General features: G+C 47.5%; 2 protein-coding genes across 2 annotated transcripts in view; one reads left to right on the top strand and one right to left on the bottom strand.

Annotated features, from left to right (window-relative positions):
• Positions 1-13,936, top strand: part of IRAG1 (inositol 1,4,5-triphosphate receptor associated 1) — a 434,599-nt gene extending 420,663 nt beyond the window's left edge. Inside the window, exon 19 of the mRNA XM_086950734.1 lies at positions 10,299-13,936. Within this exon, the coding sequence (XP_086806860.1) occupies positions 10,299-10,539 (241 nt within the window). The 3' untranslated portion in view covers positions 10,540-13,936. The remainder of the gene's footprint in view (positions 1-10,298) is intronic.
• LOC147663012 (uncharacterized) lies at positions 12,032-18,312 on the bottom strand. Its single transcript, XM_086950735.1, has 3 exons — positions 18,102-18,312; positions 17,177-17,826; positions 12,032-12,070 (listed from the first exon to the last, which is right to left on the bottom strand). The coding sequence occupies exons 1-3, from the start codon at positions 18,256-18,258 to the stop codon at positions 12,032-12,034; spliced, it is 846 nt and encodes a 281-aa protein (XP_086806861.1). The 5' UTR covers positions 18,259-18,312.
• Positions 18,313-18,743: the final 431 nt, after the last annotated feature.

Raw genomic sequence — 18,743 nt, forward strand, 5'->3', positions numbered from 1 at the left:
TGCACCCGCCATATCATACGATGGTATAGGTACATCGATGATATTTTGATGATCTGGCGGGAGACACATGAGGAAGCTGTAAAATTCATTGAAACTCTGAACAATAATGCATATAATTTGGCCTTCACCTCCCATATCAGTCAGACAAAAGCACACTTTCTTGATGTAACAATAGAGGTCAGTCAGGACAGGTTGGAGACTAAACTCTACAGAAAGCCTACTGCGGGTAACACCGTGCTGCACGCAGATAGTCACCATCCTCCGCACTTAATTAGGAGCATTCCCTATGGGGAGATGCTCAGAATTAGGCGCGTCTGCAGTACAGACATCCACTGCAAAGCAGCACAAGCAGCAAGCAAACAGCGGTTTCTGGCAAGAGGCTATGCAGAAAACCTAATAGATATAGCCATCAATAAAGCAAATGCCCTGTCCCGAAATGATGCACTGATCCACAAGAAAGCCCAGAGGTCCACAGATCCCAGTGTTCCACAGCCAATCAGACTCATATGGACCTACAACAGGCAACACGGGGCACTTAGGAAGATAATTAACCAACACTGGAACTTGATCAAGCTCGACCCAGTAATAGGTGAACACATGCCCAGCAAACCAGCTATCACCTTCAGAAAAGCATATTCTTTACAGGATGCTGTGGTTAAGTCTAGTCCGGAGTGATTCCCCCTAAAAACTGGTTGGCAGCTAGTAGAGGCTTTAGAAAATGCTCGAGCTGCAAGGCATGCTCACAAGGACTCAATAAAACCGAGTACCTTACGGCGTTTTCCACAGTGCCCCGTAAGTTCGACAAACAGTTGACATGCAAAACCGAGTATGTGGTCTATGTGCTGGAGTGCCCATGTGGCCTGCAATATATTGGTAGTACCAAATTGCAGGTCCACAAAAGGGTACTCCAGCATATTAGGGCTATCAATACCAACGATGCCACGTATCCGGTTGCGAGGCATTATAGGGAGCACCACGACAACAACAGTGGACTCCTTAGGTACTATGCCATAGACACTGTGGGTCCCCTAAGGAGAGGTGGCAACAGAGAAGGCATTCTAAGAGCATTAGAGACCAGGTACATCTTGGAAATGGACAGTAAGACCCACAATGGCCTCAACTCAACGGAGGATTTTTACACGTGCTTATAAATGCCTCCTCATGCTATTTGCACACATGTTTGCCCCCCAATATTTCTGTTTGGATACGCAAATGAATTGCTTACTATCTAGGCTTCATTACTGATTACTACTACAACTATAAATGTGTTGACAACTAGGTTGTATAGTTAGATACCGTTGTAATGCTTACACCGGGAACGCTCCTGTCAGAAGTTGCATTAGGCAGCGTATATATTATATTTTAATCACAAAATCTTTGGCTCTATCACATTTGGTTTAGTTTGTACACATAATTTTATTTTGGACTTTCATCACCAGTACCAATAATATGGCCTAAAGAGGTGAGCTGAAAATTGCGTAATACCGTTGGTTTCTAATTTAGACATATGCAAGCTTCAATTGAACGATATTAGTCTTATTGAAATCTAGGTGTGTGGGTGCAGAATAATGATTGGCAATTGGTCCGACTAGTTAATCCTAATTTATTATATGTATATATCTCTGTATTTTGGTCACTTTTTGTACAAAAAGATGTAAAATATATGAATTAATTATCATGTGATTTTGACACCTGTCGATTGACATCAATGAGTTTTTCGGACCAAACTGTATTTAAACAGTAATCAGCAAAATATGCAAAAAATGAAATGATTCAAATTTCCTATGCACTTTACACAAAATGTTTTCCATGGTCATTAAGGACATCTCCCTCCCAGTATACTGGCCAATCAAAATGTACTGTTTTGCATGCACTAGCACTTTAAATTTAGCTCATTTCTCTTGGTGCGTCATGTGACCAAGGCCTCTGTGAAGACCGAAAGGTTATGCTGGCGTGGTGTGCTGAAAATTAAAGAACTCACCTGCACTCTGGGTCTTCCGTTTCTTCCTTTTGATGTGGCTCCGGATGGTGGGCGCGTTATCGAGAGGAAACGAGTGAAATTATATATATATATATATATATATATATATATATATATATATATATCCTCTTCAATCCCAAATTCACACTCGAAAAAGGGGCACGCACATGAAGATTCACACATTGGCTGCTTTATATATATATATATATATATATATATATATATATATATATATATATATATCCTCTTCAATCCCAAATTCACACTCGAAAAAGGGGCACACACACGAAGATTCACACATTGGCTGTTTTATTGAAGCATGATGTCTCTAGACCTGGCAAAAGTTCACTGAGACGCGTTTCGGCTGCACTCAGCCTTTCTCAATCAGTAAATTAACATGATTACCAACTGTTTAAAAACCCCTCACATCATGGACATAGAAAATGTACTGCTTTCAAAATACGAAAACTTTAGCAAGCAGGAATGTTTTAACACATGTAATACACCCGAGCGCGCTTAACCTATCGTGGTACTGTGCACACATTTTGTAAAATTCCGTGACCAAAGTGATCCATGTCACAACACTTGCACATCAACAACATTAAACCTGCCAACATATGTTATGCTATTGAAATAGTTGTATAATCATTTGAAAGACCTCTTTTAAAGTGTGTCAAATCGGGGCATTTAAAACATTTTTTGAAGCGTTATACTTTGAACATAATAATAATACTTTCCCAAATGTACACAACAATGGCGTGCAGTAAATCACGCATGCTAAATTTGCACGTAGCATCTCCACACAAAGTACAATAAAAGCGTTATTGCTGGAATCCCATTGTCTTAATGACTCCTCAAGGAATTTATCGGAGTAACGAGGAACACATAAACGCTTATCATGAATTAAGACTAAAATGGTTTTGTATGGTGTATAGTCTGCCCGAAGGGAAATCGTTCAAAGTTAGTCATTAAGCCAGGAATGGAGACATCCTCACCGCGAAAATATGACCATGAATCCTCACCGTAAAGCAACGATGTTGCACGGTGCCCAGCACCAGAGTTTACTTCGGAACTTCCGAGGGAGACAGCAAGCTCGTAGTGAAAATTAGAACTCCACGCTGAAAACCTCCAGGATTTCCTCGCGCTCCGTCCTGCCATCCACTGGGGACTCCATCTCATATTACTCTGGGGGCTTGCTTGAATCGATACCTCGTTAAACTCCTGGAATGCGGTTAACTAAGCAAGTCCAAAGTACGCTGGTGTCGCGTGCAAAGTGGCGTCACTGCCATTAATAGAATCCTCTCCAATCCCAAATTCACACTCGAAAAAGGGGCACGCTCACGAAGACTCACGCATTGGCTGTTTTATTGAAGCGTGATGTCTCTAGACCTGGCAAAAGTTCACTGAGACGCGTTTTGGCTGCACTCAGCCTTTCTCAATCAGCAAATTAACATGATTACCAACTGTTTAAATACCCCTCACATCATGGACATAGAAAAGGTACTGCTTTCAAAATATGAAAACTTTAGCAAGCAGGAATGTTTTAACACATGCAATACACCCAAGCGCGCTTCACCTATTGTGGTACTGTGTGTAGTAATGGAGCCACCCGGCCCGCACACGTACGCACACACGCACGCATACGCCTCGGGGGCGGGGTAGCCCCTGAGTATAAATAAACGGCCAGAAGACCGCTCGTGGTCTTTGGCCCTAACTGTCAGTCAGCGTTGCGTCATTTGTTTAGTCATAGTTAGGCCCCACTTCGCGGCCTAGGCATCCCTTGCCCCCGTGTCTCCGGACACTACACTGGCGACGAGGCGGTCACAGTTACCCGCGCCTCGCCACGCAGCTGCGCCGGCCATCCCTGCTTGGCTGAGCTCCGCGGTGGTGCTGCCGAGTGTGAAGTACGCACCAGGCCGTGGTGCGTCAGGTGAGCTCGCGCCTCTTCGAGGCCTCAACCGACGCCCGCCACCCTGCCCGCTCTTAAGCGGCTTACCGGCGCTCACGCCAACGTCCGCCGTCCTTCGTGTGCGCTCCTTCGCCTGCCGCCGGCGCATCGGGGGGAAATCCTCAGCCCTCGCGCCCGTACCTCAGCGGCCGCGCTTGGAGCCGTGGGCTCGCGCATGCGCACACCGCATCAGGTCGCGTAAGCCCTGTCAACTCGGGTTTCAGGCTGCCGACCGGGGTGAGAATAACCTGCGTATCCTCACGCATTGGGCGGACGCTGTGATTGATTTGGAAGGAATTATTTCAGCCATCGACCAGACGGCAAGTTGGCTCACTTCAAGTCACGTCGGCTGCCTCATCCACCTCATCCACCAACACTGCACCAGTGGCTCTCCAAGCCTATTTGAGCATATTTCTGCACGCCTCACCAGGAACTGAAAGCCTAGTTACCCGGCGCTGCCGTTTTTGCCACGTGGGACCTGCGCCTCACTGTGCCTGCCCTGCCTTAGCCTCTCACATCGTGTTTTCTCACGTGTTCATACTGTAAAAACCATGAGCCAACAACACGCCGATGGTGGTGCCACTGCCGCGACCCCTGCACAGAACCAACCACCTGCTCCTACTGGTTCCCCGGCCACGGTGCCGGCTCTTGTTGTTCCGGGTCCGGCTCCTGGTGCCGCCGCAGCCGCTGCTGCAGCCCCCCCCGGGCATGGCCTCGCAGCACCGCTCCCTCCGTTCAGCGAACTGGTGGATCCACCCACGGCTGCGGCAAGATGGCGTCTGTGGATTGGAAGGTTGGAGCACTATTTTATCGGTGTCCGTGAGACCGATGGCAAAGTTAAGCGCTCTTTGCTCATGTGTTATGGCGGTGATGAGCTATATGAACTTTTTGAGACATTGCCAGATCGGGGTGGAGAACAAGACTACGAGGCCGCAGTACGGGCGTTAAACCTCTACTTCGATCCCAGAGTGAACCCTGACTACGAGTGGTTTAAGCTGCGCCAAGCTAGGCAGGGAGAGACGGAACCCATTGACTCTTTCTATGCCCGGTTAAGGAAATTAGCTATTGCCTGCGAACTTCCGGACCAGCGCCTAGAGATTCGCGCACAACTAATCCAGGGGTGCCGGTCGGTACAACTCAGACGCCTCATTCTTAGGCAACCACGTATCTCCCTCGACGAGATCCTCGTCCTTGCGCGCTCGCATGAGCTATCCAACGCCAGAGCTGACGAAATGCAAGCTGCTCTTGACAGACCCGGTGCACCCGCAAAGACCCCTCATATCAAGGAGGAACAAGTAGACGCCATTAGGCGCCGGCCACAAACACAAAGGGGAGCCTCACAAGCCAGTTCCCGGAACCCCTGTGGGAACTGCGGCATGGAACACCCTGCAAGCGGAAGGTGTTTCGCGAGAGGAAAAGTATGCTCCAACTGCGGAAAAGTGAATCATTTTGCGAAGGTGTGTCGCAGCAGCGGGAACCGCCGTTTTAGCTCGAGTGGAAGAGGCCCTACCCAGGCAGTGCGACAACTCTCCTTAGAAGATCCAGGCCTGTGCAGCGACGCCTCCAGATCAGCATTCCGTGTCGATGACGATGATGACAACGTTTTTTTCGTCTCCTTCGTGGGAAGAGAAGGCTCTAGAAGACGCCCACCCCCGATGTGTGAGATCTCCATTGCTGGCTCTCCCGTGCAAGCACTCATTGATACTGGGGCATCGGTAAATGTGATGGACAGCACGCAATATGAGCTACTGTCTCCGCGCCCACCGCTGTCTCCTTCAAACGCCAAGATATACACTTACGACAGCGACGACCCGCTTCCCCTGAGGGGAGTAATCGAAGTGACAGCTGCTTGCAATGATCAACAAGTCAAGACCAAGTTCCATGTTACCGGAGGCAGGCGCGGCACGCTCCTGAGCTGCCACACGGCGGAAGATTTGCAACTAGTATTCTTTGCGTGACAAGTGCATGAACTACACGCAGAAGCAATCTTGCAAGATTTCCCGACCCTGTTCAAAGGACTTGGCTGCTTAAAGGGGAAAAAGTTCAAACTACACGTTGACCCAACGGTCCGACCCACTGCTCTCAGACACAGACGAGTGCCGTTTCACCTGCGGAAGCAAGTGGAGGAAGAATTGCGCAAACTTGAAGAGCTGGGGGTAATCGAAAAGGTGTCGGGCCCGACGCCCTGGGTATCGCCGCTCGTGATCGCTCCTAAGCCGAAGCAGCCAGGCGCTATACGCCTATGTGTGGACATGCGTCTTCCGAACAGAGCAGTAAAAAGGGAGAGGCATCTAACACCAACTATGGACGACATCGTGGCAGACCTCAACGGCGCTCGCTGGTTTTCCAAACTGGACCTCAACGCCGGATATCACCAGCTTGAGCTTCACCCGGACAGTCGCAACATCACGACATTCTCCACCCATGTCGGACTCCGGAGGTACAAGCGGCTGAGCTTTGGGGTGTCATCAGCGGCTGAAGTTTTCCAAAACGCCATCAGGGAGACTCTCTCAGGCTTGACAGGAGTCATAAACCTAAGCGATGACATCCTTGTCTTCTCCAAAACCTTGGAGGAGCACCACGTCCACCTCCGAGCCACGTTGCAATGCCTTGCCGATCACGGCCTCACTCTCCATAGAGAAAAGTGTTCCTTCTACAAGGAATCAGTGGACTTCTTCGGGTATATCTTCTCCAGGGAGGGACTTCAGGTCGATCCGAAGAAAGCGGACGCTATCCGGGCAGCTCCCAAACCGACGTCAGCCACTGAGGTCAGAAGCTTCCTGGGGATGGCCACGTACTGTGGCCGTTTCATCCCTGGATTGGCATCCCTCTCCGAGCCATTACGCACCCTCACCAAATCGAGCCAACCATGGGCGTGGACTGCCAAGGAAGACGAAGCCTTCGCGGCAATCAAAGCTGCACTAATCGACGACAAAGTCATGGCATACTTCAGGCCACACCGGCGCACGGAAGTCGTTGTGGACGCGAGTCCCGTTGGGTTGGGGGCCGTCCTCATGCAGGAGACAGAAGCCCATGAATGGGTGCCGACAGCCTATGCTAGCAGAGCACTGACCGCGACGGAGATGCGGTACGCCCAAATTGAACGTGAAGCACTGGCCATAAAATGGGCGTGCCAGCATTTTCACCTCTACCTGTTTGTACATGAATTCAAAGTAGTGACTGACCACAAGCCCCTTGTGCCTCTGTTTGCAGGAACCGCTAGGCTCGCCCCACCCAGGATTGAGAGATGGGCTGTGCAACTCCAAACATACCGTTTCGAGGTAATCTATCGGCCTGGAGCCGACAATCCTGCGGACTTCCTATCAAGACAACCCGGCTCCTCAGATGCAGTCCAAACTACAAGCGATGAAGACGACGTCGAGGAATACGTCCGAATGATCTCTCAAGACGCTTGCCCAGTGGCCCTGACGCTGGAAGACATCGGGAAGGCCACGGATGAAGACGAGTGCCTCATCAAAGTAAAAGCAACGCTGGCAAATAGAAACTGGAAAAATTTTCTGGATGGAGTCAGCGCCCTCACGTCCCAGGAACAGCTGGCAAGACAACAACTGTGGAGGGCTCAGAGCGAGCTGAGCATCGGACCCCATGGTGTAATCCTCTGAGGGACAGCGATCGTGGTACCTGCAAGGCTACAGGGGGAAGTCGTGCGCCTCGCGCACCAAGGCCACCAGGGGGTGTCAAAGACCAAAGGACGCCTGCGCAACAAGGTGTGGTTCGCCGGCATGGACGCATGGACGCAGCGGTAGAGAAAGAGGTTGGCAACTGCCATTCGTGCACCATCACAGGCCGAGAACCTGCTCCCCACCCTGTGGTCACCGAAGATCCCTGTAAGGAGCCATGGTCAAAAATAAGTGTGGACTTTGGATCATTCCCGGATGGACGGCACACCCTCGTCTTGATTGACTCCTACTCCCGTTTTCCTATAGTGGAAATTGTACCCTCCACAGCGTTCCACCATGTCAAGAAGGCCCTGGAGAGAGTGTTCGCCATGGTAGGCCTGCCAGAAGAAGTGAGGTCGGACAACGGCCCTCCTTTTCAGGGGAAAGACTTCTAAGCATACCTCGCCGCCCGGGGCATCCACCACAGAAAAATCACTCCACAATGGCCCCAAGCAAACGGGGAAGTCGAGAGATTTATGCGGACCTTGAACCGCGCGCTACAAATCGGCGTGGAAAGAAGGGAGGACGCCGAAGAGTGCCTGTCACAGTTCCTCAGCGCATATCGACAGACACCCCACTCGACCACCCGCTGCGCTCCGGCGCACCTAGTATTCAAGAAGGTACCCAGAGACTGCGTGCCAGCTACACCTGCCTGGTGCCCCCCAGAAATAAACCACGAAGCCACCCAAGAACGACGGAGGCGCACAAACGACAAAGCCAGTCAGGCCAGGAAAGCCCAAGCCAGGTCATTAGTAGTTGGTGACAAAGTGGTCCTCAAGAACAGGCACCGAAATTCAAAATACGACCCAGCCTTTGAACCGGAAGTGTGGGAGATCGTGAATGTGCACGGCACCATGGTGTCTGCATCCAGAGGTACACGAGCTGTGACTCGCAACGTGTCGTGGTTTAAGCGTGTCTCTCGTGAAGGTGGACACGCCGGCTCTGCATCTGAGGAGACGGAAGACGGAGACCAGGAGCCAGCACGCATGGAGTCACCCACGTCCCCACGAGAAGAAGAAAGACCGACTTCACCGAGACTCGAGCCGGCCGACAACATCAGCCCCGAAAACTCCTCGAGCAATGATCAACATCGCCCTGAACAACCAGCGGAGACGGGGGGTCTGGAAAGTCGTCAAAGCCAAAGATATCACCTGTGACCCAATCCGACCCCCAACCAACGACTGAAGGACTATGCATGGAATATGAACTGATCGAAAACATCTCATGGCTGGGACTATTGATCTGTGAGTTTGGAGGGATGTAGTAATGGAGCCACCCGGCCCGCACACGTACGCACACACGCACGCATACGCCTCGGGGCGGGGTAGCCCCTGAGTATAAATAAACGGCCAGAAGACCGCTCGTGGTCTTTGGCCCTAACTGTCAGTCAGCGTTGCGACATTTGTTTAGTCATAGTTAGGCCCCACTTCGCGGCCTAGGCATCCCTTGCCCCCGTGTCTCCGGACACTACACTGTGCACAGATAGATAGATAGATAGATAGATAGATAGATAGATAGATAGATAGATAGATAGATAGATAGATAGATAGATAGATAGATAGATAGATATAGATATATATAAATTAATGTGGGCGCACTTTATTCAACCTCGAAGTGCAAGACCAGAATGACAAGTAGTTAACATGCTGGGATTTCTATTTCTCGAATTATTTCCTGGTAAAGGATGATTGTGAAGTACCAGTGTTGTGTGACTGAGTGGACGCAGTGTTGGGCACATCATTGAAGTGACAGCCAAGCAGGTTCTTTATTTGCTGATTTGAAAAGAAACAACAATCTAAAACGTCTGTCTTTCCTTCTCAATATCTGGCTCACTTTCATTGTGTGAGAAATTGTTTTTTTTTTCAGAATTGTGCCGCCCACATAATCCTTTGCTAGATAAATGCTTATTAGTGTCCTCATCGAAACTCATGTACTGGGTACCCATCCATTCAGGGATAGCATTTAAAATGAATGTTTATATGGGTAGATACTAAACACCAGTATTGCTTTTAAACTAAATAAATTAAATGCACTGTATCATCTTAAAGCTGAGACACAGGTAGGTAGGTTCCTGTTGCATGGATTAAACTCACTTGTTTGTGGAGACAGTCATTAGCAAGGCCTAACTTATGAAAATGCTTAACATACTTCCTTCCAGAAATGGCAATTAAGGTGTGAGGAAGACCAAAATGTTGGGCTTTCCCAGACGTAGCCCAACCTCTTTAGAGGGTTCTTTGAGTGTGCCTGGCACTGGTATGCCATATACTTCTGTAATACCAGGATTGCCCGCAGGCAAGTGGGTTTATGGTGTGTTTCCATCTGATGGCAGTGGGACTTCTTCCTAACCTCCACCAATTGCCTCAATACCATTCCCTAAGTCTCTCTTCTACTTAAATCAGGTCTCCAGACATGGGCACAGTATACAATATGGGGTCTCACCAGTGATGTGAAAGAGTAGTTTGCCTTCCTAGTTTCTGTGTATTATACCTATCTGCATATACTTAAACATTTCTCTTGCTCTCTGCCTATATTGTTTTACCATTTGCTCTAGCCTACACCCACTGCTAACTAAAGAGGCAGGAACTCCTACCCACACAGGCAGGGAGATCTCAACCTTCTTTAGATCATAAACGAACGGTAACAGGAGTTTGTTGATATAAATAACCTATTCTTATTTTCTGTTTTTCAGCAAAATTGAAGAATACATAGATTATTTATATATCCTTTATCCTAAACTATTGAAACACTGGAACATTTTCTCACTCGTAGCAGCCGCGATCATCCTCTTAGCGCTGATTATGAGCATTTATAACTCTTACACTTGTTGTACCGAGTCTTCCGGAGAATCTCAAGGAAAAGAGACATGTTCAGCTGGCCGGAAGTATTCCTGGTGGAACCCGGGACTTCAGCAGAAGCAGTGCTCTGAGTAGGAAATTGCACAACAGTCTGTCAGATCTACGGAAATCAAGAAACACCTGCATGAAAACCAGCACACAGCATTGCAGCTTGACTCATGCCTTAGTTTATCAGTCATTGGTAAAGTGGAATGGACTTTCAACTGAGGAACAATGAAACCAACCTGTAAAGGGGCCAATAACTATTGTCTACCCTGGTGCCAAAGAGCTGCAAACCACATACCAGTAATAGTACCAGAGTGAAAAGCTTTATGTTCTTTGAGTTAAACTATGTCTACCAGTGTCACCTCACAAACATCTTCACGTAATATAACCCTTCTTTGGAATATGAACCAGGGTTAAGTACATTCAAACGCCTTTCCTTACACACAGCGGGTACCCATAATAAGAGGCATACGGTTTGCGCAGTATGAAGTTAAGTCTGGTTGACATTGTTGGCGAATATATGGAAAACATCAAGATTTCTGACAAATAGTTACAGACTCCACCATTTGTTGTTTTTCAGATACATAAATCTGATAAAGTATTTTCTGGAATTTTGTGCTGTCACAATAATTTGATGAATGCCCCTTGTTCGTTCTGTCCTACTATATGACCACTTTTTCAGCACTAATTGACAGTAATCTAGCAAGTGAATTCTTTCTTAAGGCAGAGAGAAGCATTGCAACGCACTATGAAGGCACAAAGGTAACTTTAGAGGTATCAAATCCTGTCACTGTGGGGATTTATGATGTCGACATCAAGCCTTCATAGCTTTTGGTGCAGAAAATAGACTTGCACAAATTAAGGATTCTTCATTTTGAGCAGCGAAGAAAATGGTTGTGCCAAATCTCTTGGTTTAAGTAGATTATAAATGTATGTGAGACAAAACAGACCCACCTCACCAAAGCGCTAGCTATGTTAGACCACGTACATACAACAAAACGCACAAGAAACTCTATTGACCGTTGTTTCTTCTTTTCTTCTGTTTTGTATTATTGTTATTTATTTCCACTGCTCTTTCTAATCAGCTAAGTTTTATCAGCACATAAAATATCTGTTTATCTAGGGAGCGTTTAACAGGGACATGATATGAAATGGTGAAAACCCTTGACTTCGAAATAATTTCGACAACCCTTCAAACTTTTTAAGAAGACAAAAATCTTCTGAAAATGAACAGTTGTCAAAATCAATTTCCATTTCACCGAATATTTTGTACTCACGAAATGATAATTCGCACATGAAAAGTGTTCGTTTTTAATAGTAATATTGGAAGACGGTATGTGTAACCACAAAATGAAAGCAATACAAAATCAATGGGGTTTGCCCAAATTACCCTCCACCTTCTGGGTAGGAAAATATCACATCATACAATAACTGATGCAGAGGGATGGATATGTTCGCCAATAGTCGTAGGGTACAATCAATTGCACCTATAACTTGGTACATAGTCCCATCTTATTTAACAATGTTTCAGAAAAACCACATACCACAGTTTATTCCTGGTTGGAACAATTATTAATTTCTTTTAATTGTTCTCTATTACATTATCCATAACGGATAGTACCTAAAACATACATTACAAAACATGAATAATCACAATCAAAACACAATTGTTTCCTCCCCCCCGTTTTTACAATGAAGTGTTTGCTTTCTAATTCATTGCAATCCACTTTGAGGTAATTCTTAGGTACCTATTCCACCTCTACAAACTTTTATTAGTGTGCGTCCATTTTTAACATGGTATTTGCACTTTCATGGATTCTTCCTTTCTTCAACTGTCGACGCGTTTCAGCCCTTTCATTCGGGTCTCATCAGGACAAGGGTATAAGGAATAACTTATGAAGCCTCACCCAGAGTGCACCGAATTTATGAAAAGTGACAAACGCTGTGCACGTTTTGCACATCATAAACGTGCATGAGTTGTTTAACTGCAGTCTGTCTGTCCACGAAGCATAGGTGCATAGATTCAGGGGGCTGAGGCAACAGTGCAAAACTGCTGAGTCTTTTCCAGCCCATTTTCCTTCAATGCTAAAGCAGCTGACACATGTCCACTGCTTCAGCCGTCATTGACCATGTGGAGGAACAGACAAGCGCCTCTTAATGTCAGTCGCTGCCCACTATTCCATCAAGTGGTCCTTTTCATGCATGACCATTAAAGGGTGCATACATTTTGAAATCACATTCTTCACCCTATTTTAGGGATGGAAATGCAATCCTTACTAGCAATGACCATGACCTGCGTGCTCGTCTGTACACTTGGTTGTATAATCCAGAGAGGATATCCTTGCTGCATACATTTGCTGCATAAGTCCCAAACTACCACAACCAAGGAAGGAAGCATATGTGTCCTCTGTCCACATAGCACTAGGCCAGCGCTCATAAAGGGAAATGGAGACTGACAGAGCTCTGAGGAACTGTGTACTCCTCTATGAATGAAAGTTATGCCTGACCATACCTCTTGTCCCACACAAATGCACAAGTGGCAAATGCATATGAATACTTCAGTTTGTCCAAATATATCACATTCCACTGTGGTGCAGATTCAGTTTGATCATTTGAATATGCGTAAGGTGTGCATTTTGGAAAGTGTGCAATTTATGAGCTTTTAGTGAGAAACCACTCTGGTAAGGAAGGTGTTGTAATTATGCTTTTGTTATGGTATTTAAGGAGGTGAGGATAGAATTTGACAAAGAGACTGGAGAGAATGTGTCATCTGCAGTGAGCTAACGCCCATCCTGTTAGTCTGTAAAATCTTTGGCATCGTCTGCTCTCAACAGGGAGGCAGAGCTGATATCACAAACTGGAATAAAGTAAAATCCTCTCAAGTTAAAGCAAGATGCGCCTACCAGTTAAACAATAAAAGCAAATGGTGAGCCCTGAAAGGAATAATTCAGCTACTGTGTGTATACACTACCATCATTAGCAATGGAAACTTGTGCACTAACCTTACTCCCTGTCCACTCACAGGATCCAGTTTTGAAGTGCATTGATGTTTTAATTAACCTTTTCTTTGCATACAGCACTTTGAGATTCTCCGCCTATCTATGTTGCAGCCTCAAAAGTATAAACTTAATACTGTTTGTTTTGGAAAGTTTTGTAGAAATCAAGAATGCCTTACATTGTGCTTAGACCACCGTTACTGAAGACGTCTTTCACATACTTTTTCTCGTTTTATCTTGTCTTCATGTGCAATATTTTTTACTCTACCTTATCAGTGTTCTGCTTTACTATGTCACGTGGTGAATGTATTGTTAATATTTCCTAGCACTGCACTGAGATTTTTAGGATAAAGGAATAGCAATCACAATTGTTGAGAGAAAATTAATATTTTTGGCAGCGTTAAACTTTGCACAATGTGTGCTAATATTGTACTGTAGAGAGGCACATACTTGAGTTTAAATAATAAAATATTTCCAAACGCTTTTATTTATTTCATGTATCAGTTTCTTTGCATGGAATGTAAATAATGTTTGTTCCTTTCTGAGCTTGGTGGGATGAAGGTAATTTTAATATATCATTCTAATCACATTCATTTTTAGTTGTTTGTATCATATTTTTATTTTGATATCGAGCTCCCTGAAATAAAAATGTATTTTACATTTGAAATAGCAGCTGCAGAACATATTGTAGGCAATGTGGATGACTGTTGTCAGAAGACAGAATGTGTTGCTTTCTGGTATGTGCAATTGTGCTTTTGTCCTTCTGTTTCACTCTGTTGGTTGTGGGGGGTTCTCGCTGGGACACTGAGGGGTGTTCTTTGTTGTATAGTAGCATGGTGTTTTCCTCCTTTAGTATTTGAGTGGAGAGTATCAAACTGTGGCAGTAGCAAGATTGAAAAAGTGTGCGGTGTCACTTGTGACAGTGGCATGGGTTGTTTTTTTATTTTGGATGTGCAGTGCTTGGTTCTTGCTTTTGCAGTGTTTTGAAGAATTAGTTACTTTATAATAAGGGTTTGAGATATTTGCTTTTTGCGGTGATGGTTGGTTCTTTGATTTGGCAACTGTAAGGTTTGTTCTATTTGATGGCAGTTGTAGGACAGGCTATTCTCTTAAATATGGTGTATGCTTTCCTTGGCAGTGGAACAGTGAGTTTGCTTCTTGATAGCAATGGAGTGGACCTATTTCTTTAGCAAAAGCGGAATGATGTGTTCACTTATTAAAAGATTGTGGGGGAGATGTACAATAAAGTGGTGTGCAAGTCTCTAGCCTCCTTGGTTTAACGACACACTCTGCCACTTTCGAAATGCAAGGCTGCACCATATTTACAAGAATGTGGTGCAGCCTTGCGTTTCCCCTTGCAATGGTGCTAAGTTCAACAACTAAGGGCCAGATGTAGGTAGGCCGTTACCGATCGGTAACGGCCGAAAATCCCGATTTTGGGCCCTTACCGATCGGTAAACAGCCATCGAGATGTAGGGCAAAGAAAAAACGCAAAATCGGAGAGAAAACCGAATCGGAATGAGTACCGAATGGGAAAGAATCCGATACGTACATACCGAAAATCGGATATGTAACGAATCGGTAATACACCGAATCGGATACAAATACCGATTCGGTCCATGTACCGATTCGGTAGTGACACCAAATCGGAAATTATCCGATTCGGTCCATGTACCGAATCGGTAGTGACACCGAATCGGAAATTATCCGATTCGGTCCATGTACCGAATCGGTAGTGACACCGAATCGGAAATAATCCGATTCGGTCCATGTACCGAATCGGTAGATGAACCGATTCGGAAATTATCCGAATCGGCCCATGTACCGAATCGGTAGATGAACCGAATCGGACATAAGCCAAATCGGAGAACCTACCGATTCGGTAGAATCACCGATCGGGAAATTCCCCGATTCGGACAGATGGGGAGATGTAGGGAGGCACAGAAACACCGATTTCGGCTCAAAATCGGTAGAATTCACTCGGTATTTACCATGGATTACAATCAGGTGGTAACCAACTCCAACCCATAAAAACAGCCCCAAAATGCATTGCAACTTGCAGGATGGCAGCTTTTTATGTCATTGCGAGGTGGCTACGGCTACAGCAGGAAGGACAGAGGGAATGGCTAAGAAATGAACAGGTCTACAGACAGAGGATAACCCTGTTCATGCTCACAGAGGCTGAGATCCTACAGAGATACAGGCTGGACTCTGAAACCATACTTGAGCTCATCAGGGACCTCAAACCATTGTTGGACCACCCCACCCCAAGGGCACACGCCATCCCAGCACACGTCCAGGTGCTATGCAGCCTACACCTGCTGGCGTCTGGCAGCTATCAAAGTGGAGTTGCAGCGGCAGGAGGAGTGACCCAGAGCAGCCTGTCAAGGTTCTTCCACACATTCCTTGACGCCATGATACACAGGATGGACCAATACATCTCGTTCCCTGCAACCCACGCAGAACTGCTACAAACTAAAGCTGACTTCTACCAGATGGCACAATTTCCCCAAATCATTGGCTGCATAGATGGCACGCACATTCCGATATGCCCACCAGCGGACACAGAATACATATACCGCAATCGGAAATCTACACACACCGTCAACGTGCAGGTGATCTGCAATGCGAATTGCACCATCACAGACCTGGTAGCAAAATTTCCAGGGAGTACCCACGACTCCTATATTTTCCAACAGAGCGGCATCTATGCACGGCTGATGGCTGGCGAATTTGGTGAAGGATACCTCCTAGGTGAGACACATCATCAGACCCCCATAACACAAAGTAGCTAGGTGTAATACATGTATGCATGTGTGTAATGTTACTCCTTTCCCTTCCAGGCGACAGTGCATATGCCCTCCGCTCATTCATACTCACCCCCTACCTCAACCCCTCCACACCCAGCCAAAGGAGGTATAACCGGGCCCACAAAAGCACAAGGAATGTCGTCGAACGGACCTTTGGCATCTCGAAAAGTCGATTCAGATGCCTGCACAAGAGTGGAGGTGCAAGGCAGTATACCCCCATCACCTGCTGCAAGATCATAGCTGTATGTGCAATGTTACACAACCTTGCGGTGAAGAAGGGCACTGAGGTGGAGTTGTCTGACTACGAGGACCATGACGACGACGAAGCTGTGCCACTAACACAGCCAGCTGGGGTGTCTACGCCAAGTGATGGCAGATACAGACGTGAGGAGATTACAGAAAACTATTTCTGAGTGAGTACAGATGCACAGACAGGTAAATGGTTGTGGTGAAAAGCAAATTTTAATACTGTTGCAACACAGTTACTGCACTGATGTGCAACAAAACAAAATAGTGTAACAGCTTGGAAAACAAAAGTCTAAGGTCCAGGTTGCCTCACCCGCCCTTGCAAGCCTACTTCTTTGAGCGCTTGGCAGCCCCACTGGGGTGTCCCTCACCCCCTTCAGGATGGCCAGTTGCTTCTGCGGAGCGCCTGGTGCTCCTGCGTGGCTCTGACGCAGCGCTGACCGGGCTGCTGCGGCTGCTGCTGTCCCCAGCATCCCCCAGGTCCAGGGCAGGATTTGCGGCAGTGTTAGAGATAATCATGGCCTCCATAGCCGTGGTGATGCGGGCCATTCCCCTTGTTAACTCCGCGGTATTTTGGGTGAGGCTTGACTCCATGTTGGCACTGCGCTGACAGAGTTGCGCAGTTGCAGCTGCAAGGCGGCTCATGGAGCGGTTTAGCACGCGGGCATCCCTCACGGGGGAGAGCTCATGCTCCTCTAGCCTCCCGCATAACTGGGTAATGGCAGTGGTTAGCCTGCCTAGACCTGCTGCTACCTCCTTGTTGCTATCTACAAAGGCCTTGAATCCTGTCGCCATCTCCCCCATCTGCAGGTTGTGCTGCCTGAGCTGGCGTTGGCAGGCCATGATGGACTTCGCCTGCTGCCTTTGGATCTTCACCATCTTCCCTTCAAGGCCCAGGAAGACACTGCCCTCCGGTGCTGGTGCTGCAGTGCTGGGAATGGCACGGCGACGGGTACTGCTGCTGCCGGCCTGCTGAGTGGGCTGGGGTGCCACTGGTGGGGGTGTGGTGCTGGCCGGGGCCTGAGCCCCTGCTCCCAGGACAGGGTGTACTGGAGCCACAGCCATGATCGTGGCAGGAGCTGGTGTAGGTGGAAGGAGGTCCCTTGTCGGGGAGTTCTCTGGGGAGAACTGCAAGGGGGGTGTGCTCTGCATTTGTGGGGAGTGAAGTGAATGAAAGTCAATTGCCAGGTCTCCCTCAATACCCAGCCCTATGGTGTTTTCCTCCTCCTCCTCCTCGGCAGCCTGACTCGTGCTCGGCCCTGCGAGTGCAGTGGTAGATGGTGCTGCTGCCTCTGTTGTCAGTGGTTGTCCGCCTGATGGTGCCCCTAGGTACAAAGAAGCATTTGTAAATTGAGTGCCGATGTATTACAGTCAGTACAATTAAAGCATACCACATGTCCTTGCATCTCCTTAGAATGTGTTCCACTGTTTCCTGTCTTGTGATTCTGCACTGCCATATTTTGCTAACTTCTGCTGACTACATGTACCATGATGCTTGTCTCTTGTATGTTGGTTACAGTACTGTGCTGGGGTTTGGCTGTGCATTGTGTCTAATGGGGAGGTGTCTGGTATGGTGTGTCATGATGCGCATGCTTCTTACCTGTAGCTGTGGCTCTGGCTGAGCTGTCCAGGGTCCCAATTCCGATCACGCTCTCCCTCTCAATGGTGCTGGAGACCAGTTCCTCCAGCTCGGTGAGGGGTGGCGCCGGGTTCCTGCCTCCACCAGTGCCTCCAGCTTGCCTCTGGATCTCAGCCATCTTCCGTTTGGTCAGGCTGCGGATATCATAGAAGCGCTTCTTCAGCTCTTCAAGGGACCTGGGGGTGACACCCACAGCATTGACCTTTTGGGCGATTTCGCTCCAGAGCCTCCTCTTGGTGCTGTCTGGCACATTGAGGGACAGCTTCCCAAATAGCTGACGGTGCTCCCTCACCACCTCCTCAACCAACACCTGCAGCTCGGTGCTGCTGAACTTTGGCTTCCTCTTCTGGCTGGACCTCTGGCTCTCACTAGGGTTTGCCATCTTGATCAGAACAGTTCACTACCTCCTACTCCCACTGCTGCTAACTGTGAGTGTCCGGCTCAGGCTGGCTCTCCAGAAAGTTCTTAATTAGCTGCACCTGCCAGGGTTGCCACTCCCTGTTTGGGTGGGGGAGGGGGAGCCACCTCATTGGCTGAATCGGCTTTTACCGAATCGGCTTTAACCGAATCGGATATTACCGAATCGGTAAAATCCGAATCGGT

The sequence above is a fragment of the Lissotriton vulgaris genome, unplaced genomic scaffold (genome assembly GCF_964263255.1).
Source record: "Lissotriton vulgaris unplaced genomic scaffold, aLisVul1.2 SCAFFOLD_998, whole genome shotgun sequence".
Taxonomy (NCBI): Eukaryota; Metazoa; Chordata; class Amphibia; order Caudata; family Salamandridae; genus Lissotriton; species Lissotriton vulgaris.